The 19,691-nt window shown below is 49.7% G+C and overlaps 1 protein-coding gene across 1 annotated transcript in view; it reads right to left on the bottom strand.

Moving 5' to 3' along the window:
- The window catches only part of AFAP1L2 (actin filament associated protein 1 like 2), a 73,183-nt gene extending 55,290 nt beyond the window's left edge, over positions 1–17,893 (bottom strand). The window contains 1 exon segment of the mRNA XM_050898851.1: positions 17,837–17,893. Coding sequence (XP_050754808.1) covers positions 17,837–17,852 — 16 coding nt within the window. The 5' untranslated portion in view covers positions 17,853–17,893.
- Positions 17,894–19,691: the final 1,798 nt, after the last annotated feature.

The raw sequence follows: 19,691 nt of genomic DNA, 5'->3' as shown, positions 1-19,691 counted from the left end.
TAAGTCACAGTGCAGTGCCCTGATCACTATCTCAGTGTCCAAGGTACCCAGAGCATGAACTTTTCACTAAACCATGACATGCTGTGTCCTCTCCATTATCCTCACTTACAAACCAGGAAAAAAAACCCAAAAAACCCCCAAACAAAAACACCACACCCTAGAAACCCCCAAACCCTCCTCCTGGCTCTCAAATCAGCAGCAAGGATGCTTGTCTGTATTCTCAGGGCCAAAGTGCCCAATAACCAGCGGCCAGAGGGGGACTGTTCTAAGTTGTGCCGAACCCAAGCAGCTCTTCCAGGAGGGAGGCTCTGTGGCACGGTGTACTTCTGTGCTGCCAATTCCCTTACGCTAGCCAGAGCATACACATGCATGTCTAGGACTATGCATTGCTGCCACTCTTTCTCAAGGACAATCCTCCGGTAACATCAACTAGAGTGTGCTCACCCCAAAGAGCGTGCTCTGGTGTTTCCTGCACAGCTGCCAGGCTAATGATGGCTTATTTTCAGGGACAAGCTCCAAGACTTCTGCTGCCACCAAGCCCTGTCACAACAGAAAACCAAGCACAGGACCTTCCCGGATGCCTTGCTTGCATGCCCCCCTCCAGGACACCTTGTGCAGCTGCAGGGGCTTTTCTGCTGCTCTACATCCCCTCCCTACCACATGCTCCGTCTCACAGGATCACAGTCATGCCGTAAGAAGGCTAGGAAGGTCTTCGGGCACTTTTGCAACACTATCAGTGTGCAACGCTGCTGGAGTCTCCATGCCCTGGGCACAGGGGACACCCCTGCCTCCTGGTGCCAGGTAAAGCCCCTTCCAGTCTGCAGCTGGGGGTTCGGGAAGGAAATCCCTACCTGGGCAGGGGCTTTTCAAGGCTGCTGGGCCACTGTAGCCCTCCCTGGAGGGACGAGCAGGTAACCTGTAGTGCAAAAGGCTCAGACAGATGGAAAGAAAGGGATAAGTTTCACCCCAAACAACCAGTATGAGGTAGATGTTCATTACAGGCTCTTACTGTTTGCCATCTTCTATAGATCTTTTAGATTCAGACCCCAAATCAGTTTCAGGTTAGCAGAAACCCTACTTACTTCTGTTTGCTGGGTTTGGATTAGGCCCCTCCTGGGTAAAAAAGAAACCCAACAGTTAATGGAAATGTAGTGTGCATGGAGCTTCCACTCCTATTAGCAGGTCTCTCCGAGAGGACACAATTTTCCATCCATGCATTAAGCCAATCCAATACTGACATCAGCTCATTTCCATTGATCCTGATTACATAATAGTGACTTAATTCTCCATATAATTGAATTTTCCATATGTTTGGATCTTTTGCAGTTGCTACATGATTTCCTTGTTCCCTGCTGGATTTATTATTTATTATCTCTTTGTCCTATACTTAAAAATTATGGTCTTTGCTGCAAACAGAAATTTCTACAGACTTGTTTTGATTTTCTGATACAACGTTTATCACATCAATTTCCTTCATCTAAAAGGGACCTCCATGACAATACTGCAGTATTGGGCACACCTATAGCTTTGAGGATTGCCACCAGTTCTGGACTGAAGTTACATTTTGTTACAATATACATTAAGAGTAGTTAATAACCATTATGGCACCCAAGTTTTCAGGTACACTTACTGCTATCTATAATTCATAAACATCAATTTTATGAGATCTGGAAATTGTGCAAAAAAACCCCAACTGATTGCAAAGGTTATAGTTTTATAGCTGTAGATGAATATTCTCACTGTGTGTCCACCCAATAGACAGGACTGTTTCCATCAAGAGGTAAAACTATCACGAGCTCGCAGTGGCTTCACTCGGATAACACTCAGTAACACCTCTGGTTAGGTCCTTTTGGCTGTCTCCTGGAGGACTGGAGCCCACATTTCCAATCTCTTTGCTAACATACACATTATCAGTGCTACTCACAAGAAAGTGTTTTTCCTTTTAGCATTCACGTGGTGCCACTGGGCAAAGCCATTAATTTTCACAATACTGCTTTATAGTAAAGGCAGTGCTATGCACTCAAGACAGGAGTAAACTGAAGCATGGGAATATCAAAAGCACCACCAGAAACGAGGAGTACACCCATACTGCCATGCTACATACTGCTGGAGGTTTAGTTGGGATTAGCCAGAACTGCAATGCGTTTTCAGTCCATCAGCCTCTCATTTGCTTATATGTCATGGTCAGTTTAATTCTGTCTTAATCTCCATTGACACAATCAAACATAATCCCCTTCACATCCCTACAATATCCCTTCTTTTCCTTTCCAGCTTCATTGAACTTATTTTCCACCTTTATGCTAACTCTAGTCCAAGAAACCTTGCAAGCCTCTACCAGAGTCAGCGGAGCTGTTCACATACTTGAAGTTAGCAGAAGTACTTCAGCACTTCTGTAGATTAAGGTTTAAAAGACCAATTACAATGTTGATCTCATCTGAGAATACTAGTCAGAGAACAGGCTAAATTCACCTAACACTTTTCTTCCCATCCTCCTTCCCTATCTTATTTATATTCACACCTACCTCCCAAATTTCAGGAGTCCAGGAGTAGGCAACGAGTACAATTCCTGGCAGAGAAAGGCTCAGATTTCTTGTCAAATCAGCACTTTGTTCAGCAGGAATACAAAAGCTGCCCTGATTAAGTAACTCGAGAAAGTTGTAGGAAAGGCTACAGTGTCTACAACCTCATGAGCAGCATCCAGCCCCTGGCACTAAGGAGTTGAGATGAAGCAGGAGGGCATGAGTAGCAGCTGCGCACAGCTTGCACAGCCTGGAGAAGGTCTCGGGGGCTAAAAGCAGCCCTCCAACACCTATGAGGACACTAACAAGAAGACCCAGCTCCCCAGAGAGGTGCACAGTGGGAGAACAAGAAGTGGACATAAATTGAAACAGGGAGGTGCCAACTGGATACATGGGAAAAAAATTTCTCCATGAAAATTTGTTGTGGCAGTTCTGTCCTCTAAGATTTTCAAGACCTGACAGGACAAATCCCCAAGCAATCTGGTCTGAGTTCAGTGTTGGCCCTGCTCCGAGCAGGAGGCTGGGGTGGAGACTTCTTAAAGTCCCTTTGGAGTCAAATAGTGAAGCCTCATTAAAAATACATTCAAAACTATTCTATTGAAGAGACTGGGATTTAGGGGAAAGACATAATCTAAAAGAAGGATTCTTGGGCTGAAGAAGTCTTCTCTGTGGCAGGGGAGCCACTGCCACATTAAAGACTATTTAAAAAAAAAAATAAATGTGATCATCTTCTCCTCAAGCCTTCACAAGAAGAACCTCCCTCTGTCTCTGCAGGACTTTGAAAATGGTGGTAGTTCCTGGAAATGCATCAGCAAAACAAACCATGATAGTGGTATGTACAAAGGGAAGTTGGAAGAGGAAGAGAAGGATTTGGTGACATCTGGGAGCTCTCAGCCCTCTCTGCTGTAGGATGGACAGCAGATGCCATCTCCCTCCCGCACAACCCCAGGGTGAAAGGACCTGTGACCCTGTTCCTTTGTCCTCAAGGAAGGGATGCAATCCATCAGGCCTGCTCCATACTAGCAAGAGGTCAGTCCCTCACCTACACACCCTGCCGGAGGCAGGCAGGGCTGCCCTGGCCAGCTGCAGCAAGCAGGGAGCCCTCCTAGCCACAGCACAGGTAGTCCCTGCTGCCCGCCTGCAGGCCAGCTCAGCACCCGGTGAGGACCTTGCTTCTCTCCAACCACACTCCCTCCGCCTTCTGTTTGCAAGCCTTGAGCTTCTGAACCATCTCCAAGCACAACCTCTGCACTCAGACATGCACAAGCCTGACCAGTCGCACAGTGACATTAGAGGAGGACAGCAGCTGCCTGCTGAGCACAGGCTGGCTGTGACACTCGTGAGAGCCAGGACGGTTTTGATTTGGTGACAGCATACAATGTGGGTATCTGCATCCTCAGCGCATCCCCTGGTACAGACACACTTTCTCCAGTTCTCACATCACAGCACTGGCTGTTCTTTGACATCAGTGAAAATGGCTTTTTTTTTGCCGTGCCAAGAAAGGAAATTATCTTATTCTTCCATTATATACATCCAATACTAATAATTTGATTCCTTTATACATCATATGCACAAGAGTAATGAGACCTCCCAGACCATGGAATAATCCCTGAGAGAACTGAGGCAAGTCACCTCACTGGGAATATTGCACATTTAAATAGGAAGAACACCAGAAGATGCACACTTTCTGGAATATAGCATAAACTAGATGACCTAAAGGATCTTTTCCCTCTCTGATTTCACCACCTCTATACCTGCATAGCTTGGGCCACCTAATCAGACTACTATTTTGTAACAAATTCTGTGACCAGGGCTACAACACAGACCAGGGAAGTCTCTGCTGCCAGGCATCTCTGAAGGACCTGCACATCCTCGACACCCTGAGTGAGCCCACTTGACAGTGCTTTGCTACCCAATGGACTCGTCCCTCTCCCCAGCCCACTGCTCCTGCTCCCATTGCTGCCCAGTCTGTCAGCAAGCCAAGCCAGCAGAAAAATAACCTGATGAAAAGCTAGTAGCTGTCTGCTGGAGAGAAGAACGAATGCCAAAGATGGTGCAGGCAAGGAGGTGGGATTGTAAGGCTGAGGGCTGGGCCATCCTTCTCAGCAGGAATAAACTGTTAGATAGCAGGATACTTCACAAGGTGACTGTGCCAAAGAAGTCTCCGTCACCTACTGCATGCAGCCACCAAAAAGAATGAAGAAATGCCCTGAGGCCCTCTCCAGGCAGATACCCATTCGTTCTTAGCCTAGAGAGGACAGTAGCACAGAACAAAATGTAGGTCAGTGGCTGGATGTAGAATAAAGCTGCAGAAATAATGAACACCAGTGACACTTTCCTTTCATACTGGGAATTGCCAACAGCTTGCTGCATTGAGCCAGATGTGTTTCACCACATCCCCAGGATCCTGGCCACGCAGCACGCCAACCAAATTGCGCAGCTCACTCCACGCATGTGTGCTGCGGCAGGCGCAGAGACCCAGACTGGGTCCAGCTGTGTTTATTCGGTCAGCTGCGGTGCCACAAAACACAGCTGCATTGATCCGGGTCTGGACACCTGGATCCAGATAAAAGCAGCTCAGTAGCAAGAAGCTGGCCATCCCTGCTCCATGCAACTGTAGCTGACCCTGTGACCAAGCAGGGTCTGACCACGTCTGCCTTCTCATCCAGAGTGCTGCGAGTGGTGACAAAGGGGACGCATCAAGTCAGGGTGAAGAGGAGGCAGCACACATGCATTATGGAGCCTGACTTGGGGCCAGGAGATCCCAGTTTTCATCCTGGCCCCACCTCTGGCTTGAGCTGTGCTGCAGGAAATCTTTCCCCTTCCTGGTTTGTCCACATTGCTCATTATTCCTATCTCGATAGGAACGATCTTCCCCCACCCCCAGTCCTTTCTGGCTTCAGGAAAGCTTGGCAACCAACATCAGAAGTGTTTTTTCTCTTTTCAGAAAAGCCTCGACACTTCATTTCAGATGTTATGGTTTTCATTTTCACATAATATACACTATGACTGATGTGTCAAAGCCATCATAGCCTAAATCTTTGGGTTTTATTTCTAAACTCACTATAAAGAATTGTTCCCTGCTACTGACTGAGTCATCTCCTCTAGATCAAAGCTTCTCCTGCTCAAATTGAAACAAAACAGTTTGGCATTTGACTCTTTCATCTAGAAGCCAGCTCTGTCTGTGCTAAGCAGCCGCTCCCTTTACATATTCAAAATGGAATATTTTACTTCCTTCTGTCTGTACTATGGTAGAGCAGGCCCACACGTTTGGGAATAACAGACAAAAAGTGAATGTATGAATGAGGGAAGGTAATTGTACAATCGAGGGTTGAAAGAAAATTTGAAATTCCAACCCAGAATCTGGGATTAGCAAACACTCTCAGGACCACCATTTCATCAGCAGCTGAAGAGGCTTCAGCCCAAAGCATCAGAGAAGTTGAAGACGTCATGGACCAGCGGGGTCTGTGCTGCGGTGCAGGCTCCACCGTCAGCTCCGCAGCCCTCAACACCAGGGCCCCTCAGCCCATCTGTGGAGACCTCAGCAAGATTTGGCTGCATTTTCATACAGCACGTCTCCAGTGCGGTAGAGCCTCCTCATCTTGCACGGTCCAAATAATTATGTCTGGAGCAAGGGTCAGCCGCGTCTGTGCTATTAGCACCCGGAACCGTTAGCATTTCTGTTTGGTGAAAGAGTTGCCAGCTCTACATTCCTTCTCTATCACAAGTCAGGTTTTGTTATGTTAACATTAGATTTCCTGGCATGTCAAAGGCATCTTTATCAATTGCACCAGAAATACAGTTAAGTAACGTATCAATAAATACTGGTAAAACTTGCGGTAAACCTAATATAATTCTTAGATTCAGTCTGATCCTTGTGGTCAGCCCATTGACCATGCTGGAGTAACACCAGGAATGAATTTGGCCCTTCCCACCTCCTCTAAATGTGGGCCAACAGACATTCATGTTTATCAGGAAAAACAAGAACATATGCTGAAAACAGAGCATTTCCAACAAAAACCTCAGTCCAGCATGGGAACAAAAGCAAACTGCAAAGATTTTTTTATCTAATCAGGAGTGTCAGTGTGAGATTGTCTGACCAGAATTAAACATTATAAGAATACCTTAAAGAAAGCATTGGAGTATCTTCCAGACCTACACATTTCTTAATGGAGACACCAAGCAGCCGACTGATGTAAGAACACGTGATCTGGAAGTGGTACGCAACAGTCCATTGGTTCTTATCCTGGTTTTGGAGTAACACTAGTTTCAAAGAGACAGTAAACAGCCTACGTTAACTGCAAGGATACTCCATTTTATTACACGCACAGCACTAATAGGACACCCTACGTATGATCTTCAAACCCTCTCACACAAGTACCATTCTCTGTGCTCAACACCTGGCTGTACTCCTGTTGGTCCCCATGGCTTTGACATTCCTGTGGGATTTGTAACTGACCACCACAAGAACAGAAGACTCACTGTAGCTGAAATGATACCAGCAGCAAATGAAAAGAACCTAGCACATAACCTTAGGGGGATGTCATTATTTAAGTGAAAGAATTGAAGGAAGGCTGACGTAGCCAGTCCAAAGAAACATGAACGTGAAATCCCGTGTCGTTTAATACAGAATTTCAGCCAGAGTCAAACTTTGCCTCTGGGTGCTGCCCCAGCACCCCGGCTGTGCTCAGGCTGGGCTGGGCTCGCAGGCGGTGCAGATGCCCGACTGCCGGGTGTACCTGTCCTTCCTTCCTACAGCACCCCAGGATTTTCAACCTCAGCATCGCCCAAAGCTCGCTGCTTTTATTTCTGAGCAGTATAATAAAACTGTCATTGCTCTTTTGGTTTAAGAGCTCCAGTGAACTATCAGAATTAAATCATTCTGTTTTGGGGAATGCTGAGCCTCCTGGGTCTAGAAAGCATTTCTCTCTTCTCAGCCAGACATGGGAATTCAGCCTTTAGGATAACGTACAGGAATATTGATTGCCATTTCGCTTGCCCCCACCCTGCCAACTCCCACTTCAATTTCCAGAAATAGGCCTCTTCTACACTCAGAGAGCATCTGTTTGAACAACCTGATCCGAAAACTACGTTCACTGAAGTTAACTAGCACAGAGTGCTAACAGACACGGGCTTAAAGGAACTACTTCCGTGCCCAGGTCTGTTCTGCTTCATTTATTGCCAGTTTATGCTGGCTCAGTATAAGCCAGTGTAACCCATTTAAATAGATTTGATCGGTATGTTGGCATATATAGGTGATTAAATCAAGAGCCCACTGAGCTGAAAGTGTGACTAGCTACCATGATCCAAGCACTCAGATGACAGACCACATTAACAGTGTCTCAATAGCTGTGGATCAAGATCAGAGACAGAATTACAACTCAATATCCCAGAAGTCAAGAGTATAGGTTAGCATAAGGAATACACTTCAAGACTGATTTACAAAACTGGTGAATTTTCCTAGAACCAGGCCTTAGAGTTCACACAGACTCAGATATAAGCCAAGCCACACTTGCGAGCATCAATACATTTCTGACACGCTTTAATCAGTTACAGGGTCCATATAATATTGCATTAGGGCAACCAGTACCAAACAAGCCAATAATTCCTTTCAGCACCTGAAAGGCAACCTAATTTCCAAGACGTATCATCTCACTAGGGGAACAATTTCAAAGCTCTAGCTACAGCAAATTAAACTGACACGGCATCTAGGCAACTAGATAATATCATCAGCTAGCATTGCTCATTAGAGAAAGCTGAAAGACACTGTGCATGGATACATGTGTATGTATCCTATAATATGACTGGAAGAGAGAAGGTGGGATAAAGTTGAAGCAGTAATGAGAACCTGTGTTTATATAACATACCATGCTTCACTCAAGAGTAAATCATTTACAAGTGTTGCTTTGCTAAATGATATGGTAACTGACTTCTGTTTTCTATCAGTAAGAAGAAACATGACCTTTTGGTTTTGTATTAAGGTAAGTGCATCTCCGCTGTAAACCTCAGAGAACATTTGGGTTGCGCCTTATCCCATACAGCCCTGGCCCTGCAACAAGACAGGTCCTTGTTAGCAGAAAAGGGATTATATTAACTCCTCAGTGTTATAATTAGTTAAGTTATAGACAGAATCCAGTAACACTTGATTAGGACCATCATGAGAAGTTAATCCACACGTTTTCCTACAGCCTTCCCACAGACCAGTCGAAGGAAGTATTACCAGATGAACTGGTGGGGTGAAGGAGGCAGAGCACACAAGAAGATGCTCTGCGGAGATGACTTGTTCCAGAGGTCACTGGCTATTAGAGACACCGTGACTGCACATAGGCTGAGTGTCACTGACAACCGCATTCAGCTCTGACACTGCTGCTCAGGGAAGCAAGGCAGCAGTAAGTGGGGAGCACAATTACCGGGGTGGGGGAAAACCAAAACCACCCAAAACATCACACACGCATTTCACTGGTGACTTTGCACTGCTCTGGGGTACTTGTGACCATCTTTCAATGCAACAGGTGAAGTTGCTGAACTCCAACAGCGCCTGCAGCCCCTGCACTGGTTACACTTACAGCCCCAGGCACCAAATGCAACATGCCCCAGATGAGGCAAACCACCCACATGGCCTGAAAAAATTCAGGAGAAAAAGCACGTAGCCACCGTGCTGCCCAGCAGACTCGAGACCCCTGCAGCAGCAGAGAGTGGAGCAAGAGCCACCCTGCTCAGCGTGCAGCCAGCTCTTCTGTGGCCTCAGACTTGGGGAGGATGGCTCCTGCACCACAGGCAGCAGCCAGGCTTGCCTGCCTTTGTCGCACCTCCACTCGGACCTAGTTCATGTGACGTCACACACAGCTCATTTTTTAGCAAAAAGAGCTGCCTTCACCCATGTGCACACATACCGAATTCCTAACGGGACCAAAAACCTGGCTGTGGTTAGATGAGATGGATGCACATCCCACCCCTCAGCCCGGCTAACTACAGCAAGGTAAAGATACCTCAGCTGCTTTGTAGATTGAGCCCAATTAGTCTAAGCAGTTCTCTCCTCAAGTAGGGCTTGATCACACTTCAGCAGCTGCCAAGATCAGGCAATCCTATAGCAGATGTGGAATGGTACATTACAATCCCAGCTCTCTGCCTGATTCTGCATACCCCAGAGCGATGCAGAAGTCTGAAGAGTATGACAATAAAAACAGCAGAAGTTCCCACCATTCAAGACTACATGGCACATTTTTAGAGACTGCAATAAAACACAAAAGATCCTTGAAGATACTGGATTTAAACAAAGGAGACAGGACATGCTCCCCAGCCAAGCAGCAGGGACGAAGCTGCTGATGGGATGGATGGGGCAGACGGCCTCCAGCTGTCACAAGTCACTGCCGAAGTCTGGGCTTGCCACGTCTCCGCTTTTAAAGGCAGCCCCAATTTCTACATTTGTGATATTTTGCTACCAGAAGTGGTGGCCACCTCATTGCTGCGACTGCATACCTGTTACCAGCAGACACTAAAGAGCGTCTCTGCATTACTACTGATTTCAGCTCATTCACAGTGGGACCACCAGAAGTCGGAGCTGTTTGGCACTGGGACTGACCGGACACATGCACTGGCTTATTCCACAGAGATGACAAATCAACAGCGCTACTGGAAGGCTGTGGGGCTGCAGCTGGCTCGGTTGCATTCCTCAGCAGAAGAAAGCTCCGCGTTTCACACACACTTGTGGAGAGACTTTCAGCTAAAGCCACTAGTGACACCGCAAAACCTTGTGCGACTCATGTTCTCTGCGAGCCAGCTCTTTCTTCCCAAGCCTTAATAGTTGTCATACTTTGTAGTGATAAATAGCAATGATGAGATCTGCAGAGCAACTTTGGATCAGAGATTTCTTTGCAGATACCTTATCTCAGCTCACAGGAGCCTGCACACATGCTTCCCCTCACCACCTGACCGAGCTGGCTGCCTTGGAGGACACACAGGCTCCAGGAAGGAGATCCCCTCCTTGCAGCAGCCCAAGACTTGCTCCCCATCTAATTCACTCCAAGAGGGAAGGGCTCAAGCCACAACTTGAGCATGAACTGCAAGAATCTCCTGGCTCAGACCCACCTCTTTCAAAGCACTGCAGCCAAAGTGTTATGCAAACTTCTTCAAAAAGCATCCCAACTGCTTAACTGCCCACCTCTACACCCCAAACTCAGTGCCGACTCTGGAAAGCCTAGATGCATTAATTATCAGCGAGACTGGTAGTCTAAAGACATTTTTTAAAAGATTCAGTCTCCTAAGTCACAAAAGCAAGTGAAAAAACACATGCATAACCCTGGTGCTGGAGGCGGCTACTGCTCCTGGTTATCTCAGGAGGAGATTCCTACACTCAGAAATAAGAAGCCCACAGGCTGAACTGCCAGCTAAGGCTTGTGGATCCCTATTTCCCAGGCTTTTTCTAAACCTTGCACTACACTTTTATCCTAAGTAGATCCAAAGGAAAAGAAGGAAAAAAAAAGACATCAGAAAAATCTTTATGCAAGACAGAGCACAGTCCACCCAAGGGGGGAAAATACTGGCTTTTATTAAATTGCAAGTGGCCAAGTCTGTATGTTATGTGGGAGTTTCAGTCTGATCCCATAATTCTGAGATATTTACTTCCAGACAGAGCTGTTTATAACCAAAGACAATGTTGCCATACACCAAACCATCCTCAGACATGTGCTTTCTGTGGCATTTTGCCCACGAAGAAGGCAATAGGTCAGCGGGGAGAAAAAGTATTTTACCGAGTCCTGACCCTCGTCTTTTGAACTTTAGACCAAGCCAGTGCACTTCCCAGGCCTCCCCTCCGCAGCACCCCGCTACACCGCGGGTCCTGCGCTGCCACAACTGACCTCCACTGCTGCACCCCAGCCGGCAGCAGCACGGGCGATGGTAAGCCAAGCCCTCCCTGCCAGCAGGAATTACCACGCTCACGCCTGCTTTAGCGACAGCTGCTCTCACGGCCATCCTGGCCCACCAGCTGCAAGTTTAACCGCTCTCAGTGGTTTTGGCCCCGGTTGTTCTCTCTTTCGGCTGTGGCCAGAGCGAGAAGCCAGATTCGGACCTAACGCACAGCCCCGCAGAAGGGGCGCGTGCAGGCACAGTGCCAGCCCTGCTTTGCTGCAGCTTCTCAGAGGGCTCGGCTCTTCTGGCCACCCTTAGCAACTTGTGTTTGTTTTGGAGGTTTTTTTCCCTCCTAAAGCTCTGCTCCCTGGATTCAAGTAAATTTAATAGTTTATTTTTTTAAATAAATAGGAACTTTGGGTACTGGGAGATGGGTGTCTTACTACTGAACACTTCTGTACACATTTTTCTTTTGTGAACTTTTAGTCATTCCTCCAGTTCACACAAGGTTTTACCATGCACTGTAGCACACAGCAAGTTCCCAAATTTAACCCCCCTTCTTCAAATTGCAGCATTGCTCTTACAATCGAAATGCCTTCTCCAGCTACTGCCAGGGAACTTGCCTGTTCACTGACACTTCCCCATCCACCCCTAAACCAGAGCCAAATAAGCGGTTCCAGCCCAGAAACTGGCGGTGTCGGCACCTGCACCAGCAGCTCCTTGGGGCAAGGCCATGTCAGACACATCTCTGACCCACAGAGCTGTGCTGACAGTCTGCAGCACAGACTGGACCCGTCTGTCTTGTCTGCTGACCTGAGAGAAAAGCACAAATGACTCAACTTCCAAGATGAAGTAAACAACAACACGCAGGTCGTCAAACTGGCTCTGTGGCTGCGGGATCCCAATCTACTTGCTGGGTCTGGATCTGTGCTTCAGCCAGGCAGCTTGAGGGGAAGACCTATGTCCTAGGTGCACGTGCTCTGCATCATCTTTAATCATAGGTGCACCTCTTATTTTTGGTTCCCCAAGATGTCCCCTATAGCTCTGGGCTGTCCAGTTGCTACTCCCTGAAGATGCACTTCCCTGCCTTAGATGGCCCCTGCCTTTCCAGAGGGTACAGCAAATCAGAGTTTACAGGGACTTCTCAAGAGAACAGCATCCCTAATTTCCCCTGACCCAGGCAGGATGGTTGCGAGGAAGGCATTGGCCACTGGTTAGGGAGCTTCGGGTTCAGGTCCTGGATTTGCCATAAAATCTTCAGGGATTCAGTCAAGTCATTAAATCCTTCATATGTGCTGTATGTTGAGATGGAAACATTGTGGAGCAAGTATGCAATTGAGCAGGTGTCCAGAATTCAGATTTAAAAGCCTGTGGTGCTTTGGCGCGCAGCCCTGCAGGGCCTGGGTGACATGGGCTGCCCATTTGCCTGCTTGCCCCCAGTCCATCACCGCTGCTGGGAGCTGGAAGAGCCAGCCATGCTCCAAAATAAAGTAGTACAAGCATTTTTGCATAGACTCTCCCTGTGTTCCTGGGCTGTGGGTGTTCGATGAAAGCGATCAGTGAAAACCCCTGAACAATAAACTCATTCACATGGTATCCCTGGTCCCTGGCCGGGCACACCATGCACAGAGCCTGCTGCGGGGAGTGGTGAAGGTGCGTGGAGGAACAGGAGCAAGACTTCCCTGACACACTAGTCAACACCACAAGAGAAAAGCGAGGGCTCGTGCCTTGCCCAGAGCACTCCAAATGCAGGTGCCCAAAGGCTCAGAGCTTGTGAGCACTGCTAGCTTTAGAAGCAGGCTCCTGGCAATTCTGGTAGTGACACAGACGGTGCACAGACCCTGGAGCGGCAGGGCTACAGGGGTACTGCTCCCGCTGCCCTTCACTGCATGGATCCCTGCCCCTTACTCCAAGGGGACGGAGCAAGCCCCAGTGGCCATTTTGGGGGTAGCAAAAGGAGCACCCCCAGACCTGGCAGTTACCCACACCCACCCCAAGGGCCGTCACTGCTTATCAAATGGGGCTGAAGCCAGCATCCCTATAGCCTCATGCCCATCTGCAGTGAGCCTGTCCTGGTCTGGAGAGCACTGGAGAGGCTTATGTGCACCCACTACAACTCAGAGCATCCTCAGGTGCCCTGTTTACATAAGAAATGCAGCTGTGCTGGAAGAGACAGAAATACACTGGCACAGGTGACAGTGTGTAGGATGGCTTGGTAGGGTGGACATGGTAGATGTATAATTCAGACAGGCTGTGGTTTCAGTCACAGAAAAAGGTTTCATCTCCTAAATCCCTGCTAAGTAAATGACTCTGCACTCCTGCTGCCTATTCCCCAACAGAGTCCGTTCCATTCTCCAAAACCAACCAGGGTCACTCTCACATAAGGGAGAGTTACTGTATATGTTACGAGGTTATGCAGGACATGAATTTTCATCTGCATTTCAAAGACGGCTCAGCCCAGCAGCTGAAAATTGTATTGATTTGGTAGAGGGCAGTACATTGCCCTGTTTTCGCCAGTTGCCAATTACACCAAGATAATTAGCTAAACACAACAGCTGTGTTGATGCTCAGCTGAGGAGAAACCACATATGTTTGTCTAGAGCCTAGATCATGTTAATATGAGTCAGTCCATTTCTGACTCTGATTACCAAGAGTTTATAAAGGGCCTCAGATTGTTAGCTGGGCTCGCATCTTTCATTCATGTCTCCACTTTGTGGTTTAATCCCAAGCATATCTCCTTGTATTTGCAGGAACTTGTTAAAAAGAACACGTGCCAAAGTCCCAAACAAACCCACACCCCTTTCCCCTCCCAGTTAAAACATGTTAACTAGCAAGCAAACACCTCGTCTTTCTACCAAGTCACCATTTTAATCCTTATCAACTGTTGGCTTCTGTTAAGAAGCCAACCTCTTCTCCATAGACAAACAATGCTCATCTCCTTCAGGGAGCACTGCAAACACTACCAATGCCCTGCAGAGCCCTAGGAGACCCTCAGATAAGGAACGTGAAGCTTGTGTCTTTGCTCAAAGACAGTAAAACAAGAATGCCAAACACCTTTCTTTGAAGAACTGGGCTGCAAGTCACTCTGATTTCCATTACGGAGCTCTAACACATTAAAAATACAATAATAATCTTACAAACCTCACATCACCTGACATTTTAGACTATGTGCATGGGGCTGCATCACAGGGGAATCACCCATGACTGCAGTGACAAGGGGTTGGTCTGAGAGGACTTGACAGGGATGGCAGATAAGTAAGGGAGCCCCCAAGACACGCCTCATCAGTAACAGTGCATTCAGCACCTCTTCCTCCTCCAGGGTCTGGAGACGGCTGGTCACAGACCAGCCAGCCATGTCTGACAAGCGGGGCAAGGAGTAGGCAAGCAGCCATAGTGCCACCGTAACAGGGAGCACAAGATGGGACAGTTGTACGAATCTTATATTCAAAGGTAAAACACATGGGAAGGAGGGGAGAGAGCGCTTGCAGGGAACAGAGGAGGAGCAAGAGATGAGCAGCTCTGTCCTTGTCACTACATAGCTGTGGGTACAGCAGCCACCCTCACTCACGCCTGCCCTCTGCAGGTCTCCCTCTTGTCCCCCTGGGGCTGTTGGGTCCGTTGCTCTTTATGCCTCACACATACTTCCTAAATCCCAGGGAGAAGGTGGATTTTTAAACAGCATCTTCACCAACGCAAGACACTCTTTACTGCGGCCTGGCAGAAAAAAACCCTGCCACACATCGAGATCATCCTTCAGAGCTTTAATAGCCAAACAAGAGTCAAGAGACAATGTCTTCCTATGCAGCTGGCCTTGCAACCCCGTTTGCAGAGGCTGGGAAAGGAAACCCATTCCCAGGAGAGTTTCACAATCCCTCCTTCACTTCCCACCATGCAAGTCCAACAGCCCGAGCTCTTCTCGCTCCATGGGAGCCATCCTGCCGGCCACCAGCCCCAGCCTCCCTGGCTCACACCCCACCTGGCCCTGCACACTCCACCCAACCAGATTCCTGTGGCTGCTTCACCCTGCCTTTGAAACAGGAGGGACACCTCTTGTGCGTGCCAGGTTAGAGCTTGGATTAAAGCACATCCCTGCCTGTGTTTAAAGGAAAGAAATGCTGCTGTTTGCTGATGCTTGCAACCTTCATTTCTTAAGTAATAGGAAAGATCTTGTAGTCAAATTCCTCTTCCCAGAACACCAGTTCATTGCTCAACAGCCCTCTTTGAGTCCATCTATCTCTGTCCTTACAGGATTTCCCTGCACAAACGCTCTGCCTGGCTAGTGGCAAGGATGAAGACTCCCCATACCAGCCATGGCAGCAACAAGATATCCCCACCAGAACGGGCACATATCCCCTGTGCTTATTAATAACAGCTTACTTGCCTGCTTTCTCCACCTGCTCCTCAGGGCTCCCAACTCCCACATGTTCTCCCCCAGCCCAGCCCTTCCCCCTACCTGCCTCACCAGCCCCAAGTGACTCCAGCCACCCCACCACGCTGGGGACACCTCCCACCCGCTAAACAAGCTGTTGCCATCACCTGCGGCCGCCCTGCAGAGCTAGAGATGCCTCGGTACCCTCATTAACACACACCCGCTCCCACATGCGCACACATTCGTTACCACTAACACAAAAAGGACTGGCAAGGCTCCGCAATCAGTTGCGCTTGCTATTAATTACACATGTGCAGAACACATCCCCGCTGCTCTGAGGGAGCAGTGTGCATATTTAAAAAGACAATATACAAAACATAGCTGAATCTTAATGAATCTACTGCTTTGCTACTGGAACTGAATGGAATTGCACAGACCCTGCCAGGAAAAAAAAATAAAAAGACTACACAATATTTGACTTGTAATATAATCTTTAACATCACTTTTGCAGTATGTTACTATTGTGCTTAGCAGGCCTGCGAAGTATTGATTGTAAGGAGGAAAAGGATCAAAATGTAACAGGCAGCACAGTGCCAGCCCTGTCAGAATACTAAAGTACTTGCATACTCAAAAATACACAGCTCTGGCAAAAATTAACTTCACACAATATGATACCTTGACATACAAAGACCCCACCAAAAAAGGATTAGGGAACAAGGGCTATTAGCTTGAATGCATCAGCTGAGGCCTAACCAAACCTTGCCAGTTTGACAATAACAAGTCCAAATGGGGTCAGGCAGGAATATATTTGTCTAGTACCAAGTTCCCCACTTAAATGTTCAAGCTCTGTAAGGAGGACAGCAGTTACAAGGAGAGCCACATCTCTTCTCAACAGGTAACGTTTACTGCAGACTTATTCTGTGCTACACAAGTGCTGGATCCACCTCCTCCAGGGGTGACTTTTACACGCTAGCAGGAGCAGAAACTGCAGAATACCCATGCACATCTGAGTGTCCCATGCCTGGGCACCTCACCCCACCTCCTCCCTCCTCAGCTGGCAAGATGCACTGAAGTTTGAGAAGTTTCCAAGAGCTGCCCATAGCACCACAGATCTGAGATGAGCCATTCTCAGTGATAATGGCCAAGTAGCATCACACAGGAAGCGCCAGAGCCATCGATTGCAGGGAAATAAATGGGCCGTGGGTGACCACCAGCCCGGATGAGATCTGCCAGAGAGAAAGCAGGAAGGCTGTTCACCCACCCTACCCACCAAACCTACTTGCATTTAGAAAACAGGACACTCAATGTCGTGCCTGTTAAGCCTGGGAGGGTGGGAAGTCCATGCAGACGGGCAATTTAGGAAGAAAGACAGAGCAGGCAACGTTAGCCAAATTCAGTGGCTGCAGAAAACGAAACAAGACGCTGCTTTTAAGTGGCAAAAAAAGGTCCCGATCCACAGATGGTGTGAAACGAGAGGTCTCCCGCGCTCCTCGTCGCTGCCCAGTGCCCGGGGCAGGTACAGGGGGACTTCACATCCCCGAGCGGGGCCGTGCTGCGACCTGGCTGCGCTGCCCCGCACCTTCCCCGGCGCTGCCCGCCGGGAGCCGCGCTCCCACCGCCCGGCCCCACTCGCGGGGACCGCTTCCCCGCCGGCCCCGAGCTGACCGCGGCCCCACTCGCGGAGATCGCCTCCCCCGGGAGCTGGCTCCCGTCCCCACTTGCTGGCCTCCTCCTCCGCAGAGCCGGACTCCCGCCCTCACCGCCCGGTCCCACTCGCGGGACAATCCACCCCCCCGGAACCGAGCTCGGGCCCCGCTCCCGGGGACCCCCTCCTCCGGAGCTGACCCCCAGTCCCTCTCTCAGGAAACATCATCACCGGAGCTGGCTCCCAGCCCGCCGCAGCCCATCGCCGCCGCGCTTTCCCACGCGTGAGGACAGCGAGCCGCAGCGGTCCCGCGTCAGTGGGTCTGTCCCCCGCAAAAGACCCTTCCCCCCTCACGCCGCCCCCGCAGGTCTCCGATCCCCCCCCGGCGGGCAGGGCAGCGGCCCCCGTGGGGGACTGCCGCGGGGCACAGACACGCGTGGGACCCCGCCTCACCTTTGTATCTATCCATGGAGACTGCAGCGGGGGGCCGCAGCCCGCCAGCTCCCGAGGGGCTCCGAGACACGACACAGCACTGCCGCTGCCGCCGCTCCGCCACCGCGCTCCCGTAGCCTCTTATTCCGGCGGCGCCGGATCCCCCGGCCGGCCCGGGCCGCCCCGCCCCGCCCGCCCCGCCCCGGAGCCGCGGAGCTGGCCGGGATCGGGGCTCCGGGATGGGGAACGGGGACCTGGGTCCGGGATGGAGATCGGGGATCGGGGGACGGGGATGGGGGACCGGCCCCGCTCCTTGTCCCCGCACGGCACGGCACGGATCCTCCCCGTCGGCGTGGGGCCCCTCCGGCTGCCGGTCCCCTGGGAAAAGAGCAGGGTTAGGGCCGGTGACACGAGGAGGAGGGTGCCTGGGGTGCTGGGCTGAGGCCGTGGGGTGGCTCCTGGGGCCCCTTGCTGCTCCCCAGCGCTGTGCCCAGGGCGGGGGTGCCCTGTCTGCTCCCTATGTTCAGGATGGTGTTTGCTCTGGCTGCAGTGGGGCTTTGGGCACATTCAGAGAAAGGCTTTGGTTATCCAGGGATAGCTGTGTGTGGTCCCGGTGGCTCCCGGTGCTAAGACCCCAGGCAGGAGTCCACCAGCGACCCACCTCCTGCCCTGCTCTGGGCTGGCAGGCTGAAAAGTCGGGTTCTCCTTCCAGCTTCCCGGGGCAGCTGCTGGTTGTTACACCGAGCCAGTGAGTCTGCACTCTCCCTTTCCAGTGGCTTCATTAAGGCTTCCTGGTAGGATCTGCCTCCTGGATAGAGCAGATCTGACAGGAAGATGTTCCTCTCCTTGGGTTCCAGTAACATTTTTGCCTGACTTCCACCACTGCAGACAGAGATAGCATGCCCAAAGTGCACAAATAATAACAAATGGAGAAGCGGGCATCCAGTCTGACCTCAATACAAGGCACAGGTGACAATCTGTCCTGAGGCCAATGTTTTGGAGACACTGCAGGAATTTAGTGTTTATATCAATAATGAAAACATCGAAAGTTACAATGGACAAGGTACACAATGATTATAGAGGAAGTTTTCTCTTCAGAATTAAGGTTAATCCATCAGTCCCTATCCCCAGTGTGGCAACAAGGGAGCTATACCCGCCTATTACAAGGTCTGTCTGGCAAAAGGAGAGGCTAGGCGTCTGACTTGGGCGGGCAGCTCCACTGTTCCTGTGGAAAGAGATACAACCGTTACCTGGAAAATCAACCGCTCTGCTTGGGAGCTGAAAAATAAGGAACCAGAAGTCAGCTCTGCATCATTCACTAGAGCTACATCCACTGGCTCTCTGTGTGAGCATCTAGTCCTCCTTCCACCGAAAGATGCCGGTCACACCAGGGTCACACCAAGCTCACACTGTTCTGAGATTAATCCTCATCCCACTGCTTTGACCCTCAAGGGACTCACAGGCTTTGGGGTCTGGGCAAAACAGAGCTTGGGCCTGGCTCAGGGTTTAAGTGTGGACAGGAAGATGGTGGTGTGGCCTGCAATGGAAACGAACCTTTTCTTGCAGAGAGCAGCGGGACAGATAGGTGGGTTCCCCAAACTACACAGCCCCTTGCACATTGACTCTGCCCTGCAAGCCGAGCTCTTGGCCATCAACCCACATCGAAAGAGCCTGGAGTACTCACAAATGGTAATTTCCACATATCCATCTGAGTAAGGTGGTAGTGGGAGCATCATTGTTTCTGTGCAATAGCAGGGTCATGGTGTCAGCAAGGAGAGGGCAGTTAGACAAAGTCAACGAGAGGCTCACAGAATCCATATTTCCCAATTTTTGGACCTGTCAGCCCACAGACCATTGACATCTGTGGTCCAAGGCA

The sequence above is a fragment of the Gymnogyps californianus genome, chromosome 6 (assembly GCF_018139145.2).
Source record: "Gymnogyps californianus isolate 813 chromosome 6, ASM1813914v2, whole genome shotgun sequence".
Taxonomy (NCBI): Eukaryota; Metazoa; Chordata; class Aves; order Accipitriformes; family Cathartidae; genus Gymnogyps; species Gymnogyps californianus.
The sequence above is the reverse complement of the archived record's forward strand: the minus strand, read 5'-3'. Positions and strand labels throughout refer to the sequence as shown.